The sequence below is a fragment of the Phalacrocorax aristotelis genome, chromosome 1, assembly GCF_949628215.1.
Source record: "Phalacrocorax aristotelis chromosome 1, bGulAri2.1, whole genome shotgun sequence".
Classification (NCBI taxonomy): domain Eukaryota; kingdom Metazoa; phylum Chordata; class Aves; order Suliformes; family Phalacrocoracidae; genus Phalacrocorax; species Phalacrocorax aristotelis.
Window position 1 is genome coordinate 158,376,722 of NC_134276.1, and position 19,355 is coordinate 158,396,076.

At 46.3% G+C, this 19,355-nt stretch overlaps 1 protein-coding gene across 1 annotated transcript; it reads right to left on the reverse strand.

Moving 5' to 3' along the window:
• Window positions 1-10,876: 10,876 nt before the first annotated feature.
• CKAP4 (cytoskeleton associated protein 4) lies at window positions 10,877-18,978 on the reverse strand. Its single transcript, XM_075075474.1, has 2 exons — window positions 18,559-18,978; window positions 10,877-14,000 (listed from the first exon to the last, which is right to left on the reverse strand). Exons 1-2 carry the CDS (start codon window positions 18,910-18,912, stop codon window positions 12,669-12,671), a joined length of 1,686 nt encoding a protein of 561 aa, XP_074931575.1. The 5' UTR covers window positions 18,913-18,978; the 3' UTR covers window positions 10,877-12,668.
• Between the last annotated feature and the right edge of the window lie 377 nt (window positions 18,979-19,355).

The following is a 19,355-nucleotide window of genomic DNA, read 5'->3' on the forward strand; positions in this document are numbered from 1 at the left end:
GAGGACCTCTGATGAGAGAGCAGAGCAGGGAACTCCCTTCACCTCTGTCACTTCCAGTTACAGGTTTGGACGGATGCATCCGCACATACTTTTCTTCCTTCACATAAATAACTGGGGCCAGTCTTTAGCTGATGTGGACTGTCATGCCTCTGCTGACCCAGTTTAGCTCCAGAGCTTTATGAGAGGTATGTGACCTGCTGCGCTCACCACATTTGGCTGGACAACACTCCAACTGTTTGCAGCCTGCAAGAAACACTTAGTGTCACGGAGCAGTGAGGCCAAAATACCCTCATGGCAGCTCCTTCACCGTCAGTGAAGTTGCATCAAGAGTAAATTTGAACCGACAAGGGCCAGCTCCTATTCTCAGTTACCCCAGAGAGAGCCTGGGATTGCATCATTAGCGTCCAAGGATTTATTTTGGATCTACACGGGCACAAGTGCGAGCAGAATCTGGCACCGAGTTTAAAGGAGCAAAACAAAGAGAGGTTTACATCAAAAAAGACTGAGGCAGGTGGCACATATAGGCTATATAGTCCTAAGTTTTGAAAGGAAAAGAAACATAAAGTTAATAGAAAACCTTTGTGGCTACTAAGTATGTTTTATTCTTGAATCCCCTCTGGAACCAGTCAGTCCCTTGGCTTATAAAAATAGATGCAACAGGTGTTAGTTTGAAGACTTTTGTGCCTCCTGTTAAGGGCACCAATGAGAAGTTTATGGTCAGCGAAACCTGGAAGAGAGAGCAGGATTACAGTGGAAAAAATTCTGTCCCATTACATTAGAGAACATCTGGAGCAGTGCCATTGACCAGGGGGATTTAAATCTGCATCTCAAAAGCTTTGCATATCTGATCACCATTCCTACTATCGCTGTCTAAATAGCCTCATGCTGGTAACCTGACCTATTTAGTTGGTGGCTGCTCCTTCTGTTCTCTACATCTAACTCATTTCTTTCAAGGCGATGCTGAGGATGAGTGTTGTTATCTGGTTTTCTCTTTATTTCCTTCTTTACTCTGATGTGTTTCCTGTGTTTTCTTTAGGCACATCAACTAAATTGCAGCTCTTTAAGACAGCCAAAGACAAGTTGTCTCCTAGGGACTGACGCTAGCCAAGCTACAGCATGGGGGTGTGAACATTATGCAAATAGCAAGATACGGAGCTGAGAGTGGGATTTTCACAGCAGCCTAGGGGAGCTGGATGACTGAATGCTGTTAGGGTTGCAGTGAGGTTTGGCAACCTTGCTCTTCCTGGCTGCCTTTGAAGAAGTCTCAGCACAAAGCTGAAGTCTAAATCTTGCATGAAGCAAGATGCACTGTTACTCCCACAGGACAGAGTACATTGCTATTGCAGAAGCTGAGCTGGAGGCTGTGGAAGAATCCCCAGGCACAACTCCCATTATCCTATATAAGGATATAAGGAAATGTAAGGAGAATTTCAGGCATAGTCAGAAGATATTATCAGAGTGTTGGAGATCTGTCCAAATCTGTACAGGCAAATCAACTGCAATATATCCTTGTATTTGGGAAGACTTGTACATGTTTGTGATTATACAATATTTATAAAAAATGATCAATGTTCTTCTTCAGAAACCCACATGCACTTTAGCAAATGGTGTGTGAATTACTCATGTGATCTCTTCAGTCGTCACAGAAAGCCTGATCAACAGCAGCCAGACTCCCTACGCAGCATTAGGGCAGCAGTTGGGAAATTCTGCCCCAGTGTGAGAATAGTATGGCATTTGGGACAGAAAGAGGCAGCTAATTAACATGCTTAGCCCAAAGATGGGCACTACCAGACCTGTTCTACACAACATCTTAAGTAATGCAAGTTCTTGACTGATTATGGAACTGTTTTAACTTTAAAGTACATTACCACTGCCAGAATGATGAGAAGGGACTCTCATGTCTCAAGAAACCAAGCTGCAGAATTAGGGGCTTCAGTATTACCTCTCATCCTAAGAGTGCTGCCGTCTTCCTTTGCCCTCTGCTGCTGGAGCAGTGCACAAGGGTGACCAGGCAGCGACGAAGCTCTGCACCCTGCTGAACCCGGGTGCTCTGGGAAGGTGTCCCACACAGCTGCTCACTCACGTTTAGACATTTAACGTCATTACAGCATCATAACAAGGTGCTGTTTTCCTCTTGTTTGTGAGTATGCAAGAGTTTCTTTTATAAGTAAAAAAACTACTTTAAAATTGCTTAATTTTGACCTTGAAAAGAGTAAATTGAGTTGAACTGCCTTGAAATAGAGTGTCTGTAATGAATACTCCTAATGCAAGAAGCAGGAGAACGCAAGGAAAGAACAGGCAGCCCCCACAGTACCCTACCAAGGGTTAATAAAAGGGAGAGCAATATTGTGTGGAAGCACAGGAAAATGTAAGATTCTCCACAAGATCAGTACTCACATTAAAGAAAACAGTTGTTTTGAATAAACTTACTGGTATAACCTGCATTAGAGCTCTGCCAAAACACCCAACCTTTTTCCTTGATAATTGCAAAGGAGACTCAAAAATACAGTCAGCTGGAGGTTTCATTGTCAGAAATGTGCATATAATGTCTACGGCCAAAATGTACAAGAAGAATTTCAGCCACACATTAAATGTTGCCGTTATTTTTGAAAGCAGGTTAATTGGTGGTCTTGAGCCTTTCACTGCCTTTAGGATCTTTCCCCAGAGGGAATTTTCCTTAACTGCAAGGACTTGCTCTACCTTACTGTACTGGAAGCAACGTGAGAAAAGGATTTCTCCTGTGCTAAAAGCATTTCAGCAAGCGCATTGATGAGGAATGCCTGGGACTTAAATACAGGGAAACCCATAGCTGACAGCCTGGAACAGAGGGAGATGTAAGAAGGCAACTTTTTTTAAAAAAAAGGGGTGGATGGGGGTGGGGTGGTAATTACAAACATGTGTAAAGCATAAGGCAAGAAAAAGAAAACAGGGAAAGAATGGCAAGGATCCTGTGGCAAAGTGACCGGTGGTGAGCTGTCATGCCCAAAGCCACAGGATGAGGCCCGCAGCATTTATTGCTCACTGGAAGTAATTTTTCAAGTCAAGGAGCAATACTTCTCCAACATAAATGAAAAATTCCAGTCGGCAGAGGGTAATGGAAGTCCTCTTAAAACAAAAGTATCATTGAAGAGGGACTAATAAATCACCTAGTGACTAGATTTTTTCATTTGGAGTGGAGAACTCCTCTCTCAAACCAGGTCCCTGTGTCAAGCCCATCCCTGTGGTATTAACAAAGCACTTCAGGATGTGTTTATCTTTACTCGGTGCAAACTTCAGAGGGACGTAAGCACTTTGAATTGGGGCTGGGAGTTTTGACTGTGCTGGTGGGAGAGAGAGCTGCTAGCCTGAGCCCCCAAGCCCCCTTTGTCTGTATAAACTCATAGTAAATCTCCGCTTCTGCTTCCTGGTTGCAGACTGGAAGGGAGGGAAGGAAAGAAGCTCCTCTGGGCTCCTCTGCTGAAATACATACTAAACCCCACTCCTGAGCACAGGCCTTTTTCCGAATGGTTTAGGCATGAATGAAGTTTAGGCTCACACTCAAGATACGGTTTAGCTGCACCCTCTGAAACTCCCTTCCCCTTTGCAGGCAACGGTGTTGAGGTTGGCCGGATTCACTGAGGAATGGTGCTTGTTGCATTCTGGATTCCTTTTTGCAGCAATCAAGTGCAGATCACTAGCCTCAGCCATCATCCTGAGACAAACTTATCTCCAAACTTTGTCCAGGAAACACTGAAATCAGGGCTGTATTAACCAGCTGGCTGCTTCTAAAAGTTCAGACGAACATGCAAACACGGAACTTCACTTGCTACAGTGCATCTTTTCTTGGTTCACTTCTTTTGCCAATGCAAGAAAGCACATTTAGTCTTGAACTTGGATTGTGCAGTGGAGATTGTAAGCACTTAGATTTATTTCATTGCTCTTCAGGAGGAGGATAACTTTTTGTTACAGTGACATGAGAGGAATTGAAAGGAACAATAAACAGCACTCCCAAACCTCTTTTTAATAGATGTGCTTCTTTTTATAGTTCAAATACTTTCACAAACAGGGATTTAGCTCTGTGCAACCATTTGAAATGGCAGCTCTGAATTAATTTTATACGTAAAGTAGTAAATTATACCAGTTCTAATGAATACAAAATAGCAAACCTAAGGAAATGGAAAAGCTTTGTGAAGGCAAGTGAAGGCAAATCAGGATCTGAACAATGGACAATGTAGTGGGACTCTTGAATAGATGAAGCCTTTTATCCAGCAGTTTGAGGTTTAGGGACAGACCTTCACATGCACAAGAGCTGCATCGCTGAGCCACGTTAAGCAGAGAGTCAGCATGCATGCTGCAAGGGGCATGACCCTAAGACATTAATATGAGACACACACTTCTCTGCCAAAGGTATTTGCAGAGCTTCTACTACAACAACAAGATTACATGTGAGTAGTGACCTCAAACAGAATGAACAAATGAGTGAAAACTAAATACAACCCTGCACCTAAGCCTTGGTGATTCCTATGGAGTTTGGTGAAAATACACTAACTCTAGAAAGTTCATGCATGTGGTTTCTCTCTTGCATTATGGAGCTCCTGGCACTTCTGGGGCACCTAGTTGCAATGCTTAAAGTCCTTGATCTTCTTCCATGACCTGAACTAAAAACTATCTTTGAAGCTTGTGTTTAAATTTGTTAAATATATATAAATACCACTATCTATTGCCAGCTGCATTGCAAGTATTCCCTGACCAGACTGAAAGAATGGTCAGAAGACATAGAATATTCTTTGCCCTGGAAAAAAGCTATGAACTAATAAAGCTCCCTGAGCCCTGGAAAATATGTGGAGTCTGGAGGCTGGAAAGCAGTAGGGTCTTTGCTAATTTTGCTTTGTAACTGAATTCTTCACCTTCCCCTATGCCCTTTCCACACGCAACTCATCCAATGACTATGGTAATCAACAGAGAAGAATCTGTCAATGTCTGTGGGCCTCGGATCATACCCCATATGATCCCAGAGAAAACAGGGAAGGGAAGGTGCAGAAACACCTAAAAGTTAACATTACAAAAATGTAACAGGCGCAGTGGTTGCCACCAGCCACCTGGACCGTTGATATCTCTGCTGTGTGCCACATTGCTTTAGCACACCTCATCTTTGTCACTCTACTGTCTGGCTGGTAGCTCCTCTGGGCAGGTAGTCTTCTACATGACTATATGTAACTATATATGGCGGGGAGGGAACAGTGACACAAAGGATGAATGTAGCCTGCACCCTCACTTCCTACAGCTCCACAGCTGCATTTCTCCCCTTGTTGTTACAGTATGACCCGAAAGTGCATGTGTGATAATACACACTGAAAGCTCTACAATGTCCTGGCTTGCCTTAATCAAAGAAGGTTCCCCTGAACCCAAGAGAAGCCATGAGGAGTCATCCTACTGTCTCTACAGCTGCTGTGGCTTTAAAACCCCAACGACTTAGGGAGGAGGTACAGGGCTTTTTCCACTCGTGCCACCAATCTGCAGCCACTGAAAGGCTGTGACATTCTTCTGGGGTGCTGTAATGCAGTTTGATCACTGAATGCATTCAAGTACAGAGGTATTTTTCATGGGTCTAAGAGGAGGTTATTATCACCTCAGTTAATTATCTGTAAGGACTCAGACTCCAGCAAGCGTTAATTATCCTTCCATCAATTTCACGTTCATGAAAGCTTAGTAGGGGTATTTTTAGCAATACAAATATCTCCTTCCTGAATGGAAAAGCTGCTCTTTTTCTTGTATATCTTATTTTTAAATGTTAAATACATTAGACAGGACTGAGGGGGTTTTCTTCCCTCTCTTAGAAACCATCCTGAGAATGTGTAATACTTAAGGAAAGCGCTAAGAACAATACCATCTTCAGACCTGAATGCATGATGCTAGAAATCTGGTATGGGGATGAGGCAAAAATGGTCAGAACGGGGTACTTGAAGTCCACATTTAATCCTACAAAATATGCCATTGGGAGAGCAGTTTGGTGCCCAGAGCGTTCCAGCAGACAGGTGCCTAAATAAGTCGTCTCATCCAGTGCCTGTTAGGATAGGGTTTGAACCTCTGGGCGATGGCGTTCTACATGATGTAGGAATAACAACAGCTTCATTCACTCAGGGCACTACATTCAGATCAGTCAATGTCCCTTTTGTTTGTAGCTCTGAGGGTTGTGGTGGGATCTCTAAAGGCATCAGCGGAACATATACCAGCACAGCTGCTCTGCCTGAAACCTCAGGCAGCTGGAAACAATAGCATCAAGAAGGCTGTCCCCCAGTTAGGTGTTTACTCTGGAGCTTAATGATGAGCACTGGGCTGTCTATACCGTTAATGTTTGCAATCTTCTAAACAGAAATAGCTAGTAAATGCGCCCTGAGGCCCAGCCTGCTTCCCCAACACCATAAACCATATCGTTTAAACCATAAACCATATAAGCCTGTACTACCTCCTTTGATAATGTTCTTATGCTGCTGTGTCCAGACCCTGAGATGGGGACCTCAAAAAGGAAAGGCTCACTCAGTATGCGAAGATCTGTTAGCTATTAGGTGTTCTGGTAAACAGCTCTGATGCACTTGAAGGGAAGGAGAGGATTTTTGAAGCTTTAGGTACTAGAAATCATTGCTGAGTATATTACACGTTTTCAGTGTGGCTTTGGGCGAAGTGCTTTGGCCTTGACTTTGTACCAGGAAAGGAAATGGGAATGTAGCTACTGACCTCAGTGGGATCTGGATCGGGACCCTTGTCTCTCCCTAACTTCTAAGTTTCCCATCTGATTGGAAATTTTCTTTAACACCTCACTGTTTTCAATTTACAAACTTGGAGCACTCCACAGAGGTCGTCCAAACAAGGCTTCCCAGGCTGTGCAGCTCAGAGGTAACCTGCTGCCCTTCCTGGGTCTCTGGCTCCCAGGCAGATCACCTTGAATGTTGGATCCTGCTCCCTTGTGCAGAGCATTTTGAGTTTCCAGGGCAGGGAAGTACTTTGCAGAAAGTTTTGGTTTTTTTTTTTTTGCCAGAGTGACACCAAAGCATGAAATATCCAAACACACTCTGGGAACTGCAACGTTTAATTTTTACCTGCCACTAACAAGGACGTAAACTCATTTGTTTAGACTGTGTTTCTTGCAGTGCTCTCTCTAAACAGGTGGCTCTGCAGGGGCTATCATCTCAAGCCCTGTTTTTGCTTGTGGCTTCAAGTTATTACTGTGAAGCAATCATATTCTGCATCCCCCTGACATGTATATATTGATGGGAAGTTTGGTAAAAAGGGAGAAAGGAGGGGAAAAGAAAACATCATCAGAATTTTGTTTGAAAGTCAGAGCACTAAAAAAATTGAAAAAGAGTTTCAAGGTAACCTTGATTCTTTCTCCACTTGCTATGTTTTCCATCCTTACTCATAACTCTAGGACTCCATCCCAGCCCCAACCTAAGCAGCGTTGACAGGAAAGGATTATCCACAGGAATGAGGCATATTTACATCTAGAGTGCCAAAGGAAAATCTTTCTGAGTGGAACAAAGCTGGCCTTATTTGAACTAGCTGCTTCCTCTAGAATTGTGGATGGGCACCAGGGTGGGGCACAGGAGTTAACTGGGTAATAAGTATTTCATCTAAACTTTTTTTTTTCTAAACAGGATATGTAGCAAAATGAGAGATTGCTTCTTTGGCTTTTATTTGTCTCACAGTGGAATCACTTGAGAAAAGATTTGTCCTCCAATACTAAGCTGAGCATCTAGATAGCATTGTCTTGGAAAAAATTTTGAGATGGATTATTTGTATATCAGTATCAGCCAAAGAAACACCTGCTACATAAGCTCCAATATGAAAAAAAAAAAAAAGCTGAGTTCAGGGGTCTCTTTGTCTGAAGTCTAGCAGGCTGCTACAACTGTGATGCCGCATTAACTCTGAATAGCTCTGGGGTTTAGTATTTGCATTATAAATGCAGGAATCATCAGGCTCAGCTCTTACAGAGATTCTGAGTTCCCTTTCTCAGTGCATGAGCAAGCATTTGCTCATGAGAAGATATACTGTATTGGAAGCTTGCAAAATATTGCATACTAGAGATTCTGGAGAGCTCTTTGTGGTGTGAGTGAGCAGGAAATAAACTTTTTGCTTCAGTTGCCAAGGCAGAATTGCTCTTTGAGCATCCTTGGTCAGTGTTCGACCAAAGGGCTTCTTGGGAAAGGGATTTGCTTTGTATGTGTTTTGACCATCTCATGCCAGGATTTACAAATAAGTGTTGATAAAGCCCTGCATGTAATTATTCTGACTCGGCATCTCTGATATCCGTGAATATCTGCTGGTGGTTGGCGGAGGCTGATGATGACTAAAATGCATGCAGGAAGGGCAGCGTAGCAGCAGTGTATGAGCGCTCAGAGGACCTACGAGGATTAGCATCTCACAGTGCTAAGTATCATACACAGCTCATATTAAAACCAAAACCGCCACAGCTTCCCCCTCCCTAAACATCTATACACTGAGCAGCCGAGGATACAAGAAATGGACCAGGGGATGGTTATTAGCAAAATGGCTAAACTGGGCAGAATAAGTAGCAGTTGCGTCTAGAATCAGCCCAGCACTGGACGAAGGATGTTTCAGGGGATGGTATCACACAGCAGTGTTGAACAGGGCACATGAGGGGACGCCGCTCTGGGACCCGGAGGAGGGGGGTGGGGGGGAGCTGGCGCCCGGCCTTTGCAAGCAGGAGGCGCCAGGCTGGGCGCCTTCGCGGCCCCTGCTAGGGGAGGGCGTTCCTGTGGGTCGGACAGACCGACGGACGGAGGGGCAGACAGGCGCACAGCCCGCCCCGAGCCGCCGCCTGCCGCGCCGCGCCGCCGCCACCGGAGGGCGCCCGCCGCCGCCACCCGGCCCCGCTCCCGCCCCGCTCCCGCTCCTGGTCCCGGCCCCGCTCCGGCCGCGGCCTCCGCGGGATGCCCCGCCCGCCCCGCCGCCTCGGTGCCGGCAACACTTTCGTCCTCCTTCATCTGCTCGGGCCTCTCCGCTGCCCTGGCACCATCGTTGCCGTTCACCTGCCGCGTTTCTGCTTCTAACACCTCTCCCTCCCCGCCACAGGCAAAGGGTTTCGGCCTTTTACAGAAGAGCCTTTTAGGTAGCTGAAGGTTGTTTAGTATTCCTTTCATTCCTCTTTTCCCTTCAATCCTCCCTCCACTTTTTTCAAGTCTAAACGGGCCCAATTGTTCAATCTTTTTCCCCTGATCATCATAATTTTCCTCTCTGAGAGTGCCTCCAGCTCAGCCACACCCTTCTTGGACGTGCCCCAGACTGGACGGAGACTGTCCTTGGCAGTGCTGAGTAGAATGGAGGGCCCACGCTGGGTGCTTTTAGGCTACCATCATGTTTGTACATCTCAGAAAGCCTTTTTTCCTGTAGTCGCTCAACTTCTTTGGAGCTTTGTTTACACTACCAGCTGAGGTGAGGTCAAATAACATGGTAAAAAGACTAAATCACTGATCCATGTTTTAATAAAACCTCAAACATACACATTTAGGCCCCCAGAAACTCCGCTTGCTGTTGTAGGTTATTTCACTTGAGGCAGTAGTCAAAGCCCTACTGGGAGACGTTCCTGCAGCAACACAAGATTTATCTCCATCACATTCACCAGTGTAGATATTTGGGCAAGCCCTTTCAAGTGAGATCAAGTCCACAGTGCCTCGGCATAATCGCTTCTCCATTTGTAAGGCGAGAGCTGAAAATGAAGACAAATGTTAATGAACTGGCTCGATCAATACCTCATCAATCAGGTGGACAGTCTCTGTTGAAATTTGTTACTGTAGCAGCACGTTATTGATGAACTATTACTAATGTAAAAGAACACTGGCAACATAGACTATGTCTTGCTTGAGACCTTCTCCGCTGCTTTTATTGGGAAGCATAAAAACCACGGTCGGGTGCAGCACAGGGACTGGATGTGCTCTATGAGCATTTATGAGGGAGTTAGGAAGCTTTGGTGTTTGATGAGGCTGTCAAGCCACATAGAAAAGCTGAACATCCAGGCCACCAAGGGATCCTTGCTGCTGTGCCTGCCTCCAGCCACATTATTATTTACGGACAACTGTTATTCTTAGGTAGTGAAATAAGTAATTTCAGTAGCTTGACAGAGAATTTATGCTACTGGAGGCATAACTAGAAATTTTTCATTTAACCTTTGAGACCCAGTTTGGCCCAGCTGCACTGCTGGCTTTACAGCCTCTTCAAGTTCCTTCATCATGTGGCTACTACCCTTTAAAGCCACTCTGTGCTCATGGCCAGCTTCCAGTCAACTTTAAGATGTAAGGCCTTGTGTGCTCACCTCCTTTGTTTGACATATAGGTAGTCTAATTACAGGGGTTACCTACCTCTAGGAATTTGGCCTCAGGAATTGTCAGGACATCACGATGCCCATACTCCTGAAATCACCCTTCTCCAAACTCCTGGAAGCCAGGCATCCATCATGAAGATGGTATCAGTTTATGGGCCTTGCAGTCCAGCATTCAAAGCTGTGCAAAACGAGCAGCCACTTTGGAAAGATCATTCAGATCCTTTCTATACATTATTTTTGTTCTACATGCTTCGGACATTGTGAAAGTCTTACCAAGGCATCGCTGGCGGCATCTGACTTTCAATGCATAAACTGGGTATTTCACACCTCACAATTATCATCTTTGGCTTCTGAACCCAGTGGTCAACACCACAGCATTGATCTGACTCAAATCCCATTTTCAAGAGTTCCTCTGTAACCACAACAGGTAACATGCCTCCACATTCCCCTATGAAAGCTAAGAACGAGTATAGGGCTGGTTCTTCCCCCAAGCTCTTTCCTATACCCCACTGGAAGCATCCTGGGAAACACAACATTAAGTAAGCAGCAATCAAAAAAAGGTGCAAAGAATATTCCCAATGTTTATTATGTATTAAAAATACTGCAAATAAGCCATACAGTTCATTTCACAGTAACCTAAACATCGTTCAAGAACTCCAGAAGTCAACAAAGAACAGTGCAGTTCCAACAGTGACAAGAGTTACCTTATTGCTGTGGGCCCCTTTCTTTGCCAGCCATTCTTTCCTGTTTACAATGGGAACAACACTAGATATGGTTCAGCATCTTATTTATGGAGAACTCCTTTTCACTGGTGCTGTTCCCACAAGCACGCCACTTCTGGGATTTGCTGTTTCTAGGAATTCCTTCTTCTAACACAGCCAGAGACCTGGCTAGTGCAGGCTGAGGTGGGCATGACGTGCACAACCTGTTTCCAAGGTATCCGTGTGAAGACACCTTTACCAAATCTTTGGATAAAGTTCAACAGTAAACTTGAAAAGGAAGGATATTAGAAATACTTTTCAAAAAGACAGAAAACCAAGAAAGCTCCATGAGAAAGTAGTTTTAAAATGAACATCTGGATATTTATGACACTTTTTCCTCACTCTCAGCCAGTTCCTAGAAGGATCCTTTGCTACCAGCACCCCAGGCAGGCACCCAGGGACAACAATGGTGACAAGAATAAGAATCAGGCACCAAGTCCTGAACATGTAACAACAGTTCAGGTCACTGTCAGTTGTGTGAAAACTTGGAAATGTATATACCTTAGAAGCAATTCTGCTGATTTCATGGTGATTTTCCCCCTTGTGTGTTTTGGAGTGTACTATTATCGTTAGCATGCTTGCTACACATGGAACACGAGAGGTGCGGTGCAATCTCAGTCATTCTCTTTCCTCGTTGAAATTCGTGATAATTTTTACAGAAAATCCTGTATCACAGACTAATTAGGCCTTTCCAGGAGGCTATGTCTATAGCCTCCTCATGTAAACAGCCCAAAAATAGGACAAAAATAATACTGTACCCTCTGGAAACTAATCCCATCATTCAGATGTCCCTTCTAAGCACTGGTCTTTTACACCAGCAGCTGAAGATACTGGCAAAGACGACTGTGATCACAAAGAATGAATCTTTCCAGCCACGCAGTGGAACACCTCTCCTAGGTCTTAGCCCCAAGCAATGCCACTTACCTCAAACCTTCCCTTCAGGGGGGTTCAGCCAACCCCTTGTTAGCTCCTTGGGACAGATTAAGGACTCACAGAAATATACTACAGCTCAACCAACACCTGGTAAACAGACCACATGGCTGAGTCCCAAATCGCAGGAACGGATGAGTTGCTTCAAACCTGATCCACACATAAGTTCACCAGTCTAAACAGTTTAAGGTAAGGGTGTAGTTTTGTTCATTTGCTCCTTAAACAAAAACATACCAGTAAAATTCTGTGTGTGCAGCAGTATGCTTTTTGTACCAGAACAGGTGTAGCCCCTCTGTGTGAGATATCTAGTGTCATAGTGTGAAACACCTTCATGCCATTAAATATGTGCCCATGCTAAGGAGGCTGTAGTGCCTTAGTTATACCACTACAGTTACAGTGGTACAACTTTGTAGAGAAGATGAGCCCTTAGAAACTCAACCCCCAACTAAACTCATGTTTTCTTTAAACAAAATTAAAAAAAACACCAAAACCAAGAAAAACACTACACAAAAGAGAAATAAAGGAAATAAGCAGAACTGTCTCTATTATTGAAGTATTCTTATTCTGTTTGGAGGTATCAAATTGCTTTTAAAAAGAGTAAAAAACTGGGCATACAAAAGCTATTCTCCTTAATCCATTATTTGCACAAGGAGCATTGCTGCCTAAACTTTTTCATGTATTTTTTCTACTTTCACAAACAGCCTTTCCAGATCACTCCTCAGGTCATCTATTGAGCTCTTCACAGACTCCAGGTTGTTCTCGTTATTTTCAATTTTGACTGAGTAGGAGACTAAACTATCCACCGCGGTTCTTATCATTTTCAAATCGGAATCAACCTGGCTGACAGAAGATCTCAGCTCATCTACAGAGCCTTCCACAGAAGAAAATTTTTCAAGATAGCCTTCAGAATGTGCTTGAGCTGTCTGAAGATTTCCTTGATCCAACAAAGTACTAATTTGCTTCTGGACATCCTGAAGAGCACCGGAGGATGGCAGGTCACTGATGCTTCTCCTCAAGTCTTCCACATCATTGTGCAGCGAGGTCTGTGATTCACCAAGGTTTTTCAGAACGTCTGTGACTGAAGTTCCATCCATATCTGAGATTCCCTGAAGAGCAGTAATGCTTTCTTCTAGGCTACTGAGCTTATTTGCAAATTCTGCCTCCTTAGAAAGGAAGGACTGCAACTTTTCACTGTTTTGAGCAGCAACAGAAGTTAGAGACTCCAGGCTGTCTTCTATGCGTGTCAATCGAGACTCCAGCCCTTCACCGCTCTTCCCAAAAGTTTCTAATGCTTTTCTGAAGAGTTCATTTTCTTCCCATTTGTTGAGGTTGGCTTTAACTTGCAGTAAATCTTCATCGAGTCTTTTAATGTCACCAGGGAGCTGCATAATAGAATACTCAGCTCTCAGAACTTTCTCTTGTAAAGCTTTTAATGAAAGGTGTTCAGTGTCCGCAGCCTCTTTGAATTTCTCATGTTCTTGTTTGAGGTTGACTAGTTCTTTCACTTCGGTATACACATCAGACTCCATGGAGTCTATTGTACTCTTCAAGGTCTCTATGTCCTTTTCCTTGGTTTTCATGGATGCTTGCATCTCATTAAAAGCATCTTTTAGCACCTTAATTTCATGTTTATACACATCTGCCTCTTCTAGTGAATCAATCTTTGCTTTCATATTGTTGATTTCATCTTGGCTCCTTTGCTGGACTTCAGTGAATACTGCAATGTTATCGTTTATAGACTTGGTTAGCTCTGTTAGTCTCTCTTCCACTGTGTTTTCCAGAGATGTGAAGTCTCGTTCCCTTGCATCCTTCACCATGTGGATGCCATCAGACAAGTCTTTCAAAATTTCATTTTGCAGCTTCTGGAGCACTTCACTGATCCGGTTTATTTCACTCTCCCCTTGTTTAACAGCCTTCTCAGTAACCTCCTGCTTCTGCTGAGCAATTTTCATCATGGATTCAAATTCTCCAAATGTGGCTTGAAGGGAACGCACCTAAAACAGAAATCCACATGGTTAATACTTACAATTTCATCCTTACCTACATCCTTACGGTCCTTGTTACCATATGAAATTATCACCTTGCAATCCTTCATGCTCTCTACCGGAGGTGACCCTATGCCATACAGATACAGGAAGCACAAAAAGCCCAGCATCTAGAGCCTTACAGCTCTATAGATACACACATCTTCTGCTGAGGATCCTTGGCCTCACTGATGTGCCACAGATGATCCAGGAAATCCGTGGCAGTGAAAATCAAACTCAAGGCTCTAGGGTTTGCGTCTGGGCCCCTCAGCCATCCTCCCCTATATGATTCCTGGTTCTACAGGCCACAAATCCATAAGGGAAGAAAGGGAAGGGGGAAAAAAAGCCCTAAAAAACATGTTGCGTCAGCTTCTGAAGCATCAGCTTCTGAAAAACTGGGATTAGACTTTAGCAGGCAATCAGACCCAAGGCCAATTTCTGATCATGAAAGAAGTTTCAAAGCACACAAGAAAGAATAACAGGAACAATTAGAGGGAAAGGGGAGCTGGGAATGGCTGGGGAACAGGAGTAGTAATCATGACATTTTGCTGCTCCTAGACACCAATGGAGACACAGCTTTTTCTTGTTAACTATTTTTTAAGATTAAAAAAAAAAACATAGAAAGGCTTTAATGTTCTAAATACTTAGTTCCTCATTACTCACACACATGCATACACCCACACACTCTTAGTGAACAGGGGTACATGTACGGGCACAGGCAGAGAACAAAGCCATAGCAGCTGCCAAGCGGACCGATTTGCATCTCTCTCGGGTCAACACAGAAAGTTGTTACCATGCTATTAAGCTTGCCAATTACAAAAACTACAGCTGATTTCAGTAGCAGCAAGAGGGAAAAGGTCAAAGGGTGAGTGACCACCACATTCATTTACTCTCACGTTTAAAGGTAAGATCCTGGCACACCAACAGGAAGCACATGTTACTTAATTTTGAGGCCAAACAGAATATCAGCCTCAAGACTGTGGAGAAATCTTTTTGTGCATGTGTGGGTTGTATTTTTTTTAACTTTGTAAAGCAATGCAAGAAATCCTACTGGCTGCAACAGGAATCCATCACGTAGAAAATACCTCAAGGCTTTGGCAAGACAGCAAGTGCTGAGTAATGCATGTTGCCTTGCCTCATGCTACTCCCTGTGTCTGAGGGGTATATTAATCAGTCACGCCACATGGGCTGCCATGTTTACTGATTAGATACACAGCTGGAGGGGTGGTTTTATATTATAAATAGAAGGAAGTATATTTTATACGTTCTTAGAAAGAAATATACAGAGCTTCCTTTTTTTTTTTTCTTTTTCATTGAAAGAGGCTCCTGCAGTTCCCAGTCAGCCTCTGAACCTAGAAATTAATCTCAAAAGACCTAAAAGACTTACTAATTAGAAATTAAGTTATTCACATGTATTTTTGCAAGACTAAATCCCAGGTCAAATCCTCCTTGGTTTTCAAGAAAGTCTACACTGTGGAAGGATTATATAGTCTGGCCATAAGACTTGCCCTTGCTCCGATAGGTCCCCACAGTTCAAAGAATACCCAGATAGATGACTTCCTTTTCCTCCCTCTTACGTAAAAAGGTTTGTAATGACTTTCCATTCCCTATACTTGTATTCTCTAGCACTCACGTGTGAAACTGGAAATGAGCTGGGGTGGGTGAGAGCAGGTAGTACTACCGTATGTGTTGCGGCAGGACAAGAGCCATTACACTGACTTACCAACCTCATTTTCATTACATGTTAGCTGTCATGCATTCTGATTTTTTCCACATAGAGAGCTTTTTCTGTATCACTATAAATGGACTTCAGAAATCTAGAAGTTCTCCTCCCACTTTTATAACAGAATTTATTTCTTTGACACATTTCAACCAAATCACTAAATTCATATTTGCAATTAACCATCTTCAAATGTTAGTCTAAGAAAAGGCATCAGAAATGCCCAGGAGAACTCTCCAAAGGGCTAGGAGGTCTCCACTGCTGTAGGTCTGATGAGGAGCAATGCCACCCCCCTGCAGCGTAAGTACACTATACCTCCTCCTCCACTGCATTTGGGCAATGCTTGTGGTGTAACTCGAAGCTGTTCACCTCTACTTCCAGCTGAGCCAGCCACCTGAAGATCAGAGAGCTCTGATATAATAAAATGGACTGAGGTCATCAGATTAGACCAGCTTCTAATCTGATCTATCCTAACCAAGAGCCACCAGGGCCCAAATCAAACCCCTTGCACAAGAGGGGTAAAACTCACAACTTCAAAGTAATAGTTCACATTCCTGACACAGCTGGTTTGTGGGTGCACCTACATGTGAGTTTCCCGGTTTGGTGTTCATGGGTGGTAAGGTTTGAAACCAAAGACCTTGAAAGGTTTAACATCATAAATAGTACATAAAAATATGTCTATAGATAACGACTAAGTCTTCTCTAACCAGTCGTACTATCTTGTGTTCAAACACCAAACGACCTTGGCCTCTCTGAGAACTGTGCTACATTAAAGACTGAACTTCCACATCATTTCCTTTCTCCTCCTACTGCTGATGTGTAAAGCAGATGAGTTTATATAACGCTTACTCCTGACAGGAGCTCTCTGCAGTAAAAGACTGAAGGGGAAAGCCAGTTCCACACAGCAGCCTGTGCTGACGGCACTCCAAAAGTGCAACGTAGGACCCTACACTTCTGTAAAGCAATGAAATGCAGCCTGGTCTCCTCTCCCTCAAGTACATTCTTCTGTAAAGGCAACACCAAACCACAGCAAGCAAAGCTTTCAAGGCTTACATCGAAGCTCTGCGTGATCTCTTCCCCCAACTTTCATTCTTGCCCTACTGTACATATTTCTAACATAGGCCATCTGTTACATACAGGCAAATAGTTCCAGTTGTCTTTGAAACAAACTATTTATAAACTTCTGGTATATACCCCTCTCCTAGAACATGTAAGACATATCTAGGATTTTCTGCAACAACACAGAGATGGAGGCAGCAAATTGTACCCATTCCTATGCTTGGAAGGGTTTATATATTGCACGTACATCTAGGTTCTATGCTCATGTATTGTGATCATACGTCCTGCATGTCCTGCCATTGCAATGTCTTCCTTCATACAAAGATCCTGCAAAAATGCCTTACAAACTAGAAAAAAACAACCACCTTTGCTAGTTCAAATCCCAGCCCGGTCATCAGTGAGTAAAAAACCCAGGATTTAAAATTACCTTCAGAAACAACACTGCAGTTCTGCATTTTACAATCCTTTCCCTCCCCCCGCCATACTAGTTTTGCTTTTCCTCCTTCTTGCAAGGAAGAGGAAACACCAAGACTGACACTACAAACTCCACGTGTGCAGGCCACCACGCTCCCACGAGCACGACAGAACGGCCGGAGGATTTCAGCTGGTGCCCGTCCCACCGCCCTGTCCCCCCGCCACCGGCCAGGGCCCAGGCTCGCAGGGAACATGGGGAATCCGCACAGCTCACTGTGCAGAAAGCAGGCAAGCCGAGACAAGAATTTCCTCTTCTTTGATCTGACTCAGTCATAACTTTACATACTGCTTTCCAATCAATTTACCTACTCCCTAGACAGAAGCCTGACTGTATGTTGATGATATGCCTTCACATACTCCATTTTTTAAAGGTTTTAGACACCCTAAGACACATCCAGATGGACGGTGCCATTTGCAAAACTCTAGCTTGGGGGCTAATAAGGCCTGAATTAAAAAAATTAGGAGAGAAACAAGCATTTCTTTCACTTTGAGCCACGCCCTTTGCCAACAACTTCACAGTTCTTCCACGGTCCTGGACTGCCACGGACACGACGCATCTTGCTCCCTTGGCCGGAGGCAGCAGCAGAAACGTGGAAGGCAGGGTATGGCAGGAGCGGCATTTCTGGCACAGCCTCCGCTGTTGGGTGAAGCTGGCGCAGAGACGTCAAGGCAGGATCCCGCCACGTCCAACCACCCTGCCGCACATCTGCCCATCCACCACACTCGGTTTTAAATGATTCGCGTGAGTCGAAGGATATAAAATTACCGCCAGCAGGCTCTCGAAACTGCAGGTCTGCACTCCTGCCAACGCGTAAGCGTGCTGACTGCATTACAGAAAATGGCTTCACGCCCAAACCCTGGAAGAGCAAGTTGGGCGTAAGACCCGGGGGCGGTCGCCGCTCCGGGCTGCCCCGGGAGCCACCCTCCCCTCCGCGGCGGGGTCCCGGGTCCCGCCCCGGCCCGGCCCGGCCCGGCCCAGCTTTGCGCCGCCTGCCAAGGATTTCTCGCTTTCCTGAGGCCACGTTTGCAGGCGCTGGGAACACCGCGGCCCAGACTCGGTTTGTCCCTCTAATGCCATGAAAGCATCTTTACGGAGGGAGCAAGGCGGGGGGGGAATAGGACACGTTTGCTTTCCCGCTAAGCCGGGCTACCCGAGCGCTGCGCGGATGCTTACTGAAGGGGTGCGGTCCCCCCGCCCCGGACCGCTGTCGCCACCCCGGAGGGGCCCCGCGGGTCACCCAGGCCGCCCCCCGCCGGTGCCCGGCGCCGCGCTACCTTCTGCACGACGGCGTCCAGGGTGGCGGCCAGCTCCTGCCGCTGCCGGCCGGAGGCCTCCCTCTCCCGGGCGCTCCGCCCGACCTCCTCCCGCAGCTGCCGCACGTACCAGCCGGCGGGCAGCGCGGCGCCCAGCACCACCGCGGCCCCCAGCAGCAACGCCCAGCCCCGCCGGGGGCCAGCGCCGGAGCGGCCCCCGCCGGCGGCCCTGCCGCCCCGTCCGTGCGCCGCCGCCGCCGACGGCGGCTTCTTCGCCGCCGCCTCCTCGGTGCCGCCGGGCTGCGCGCCCCGCTCGTTGGCGGCGGCGGCGGGCGGGCTGCCCCACTTAGGGCCCCGGTGCTTGGCGGCCGACATGGCGGGACGCCGCCGCCGTGGTCCGCGGAGCGGGAGCAGCGGCAGCGAGCGAGGAAAGGAAGGAGGGATGGAGGGAGGGAAGGCGGGGGCGCCGGCCCGGGCAGCGCCGCGCTCCCCGCCCCGCCCCGGCCCCCGCCCCGGGGAGCCGCCACGCACACGGGGACGGCCCCGCTCCCTCCCGGGAGGAACCGCCACGCACACGGGGACGGCCCCGCTCCCTCCCGCGGGAAGCCGCCACGCACACACGGCGACGGCCCTGTCCCGAGGGAGACAGCGGGCCGGGGCAGCGGCGGGCAGGGCGCAGGGGCAGCCCCCGGCCAGCCGCGGGGTGACGGACCCGACCCCCCGCGGGCCGCCTCGGCCGGGCCTGCCCGCGGCACCGGCCCGGTGGGTCAGAGCGCGGTACGCCGGGCCTCCCCTCCTCGCAGACCCCGGCCCCCAGG

Excerpts from the sequence above, each read along its gene's own strand:
- CKAP4 (XM_075075474.1), bottom strand. The coding sequence starts at position 18,912 with ATGTCGGCCGCCAAGCACCGGGGCCCTAAGTGGGGCAGCCCGCCCGCC. Across the intron at positions 14,001-18,558 it reads TGGACGCCGTCGTGCAGAAG|GTGCGTTCCCTTCAAGCCAC; the intron begins GTAGCGCGGCGC and ends TTTCTGTTTTAG.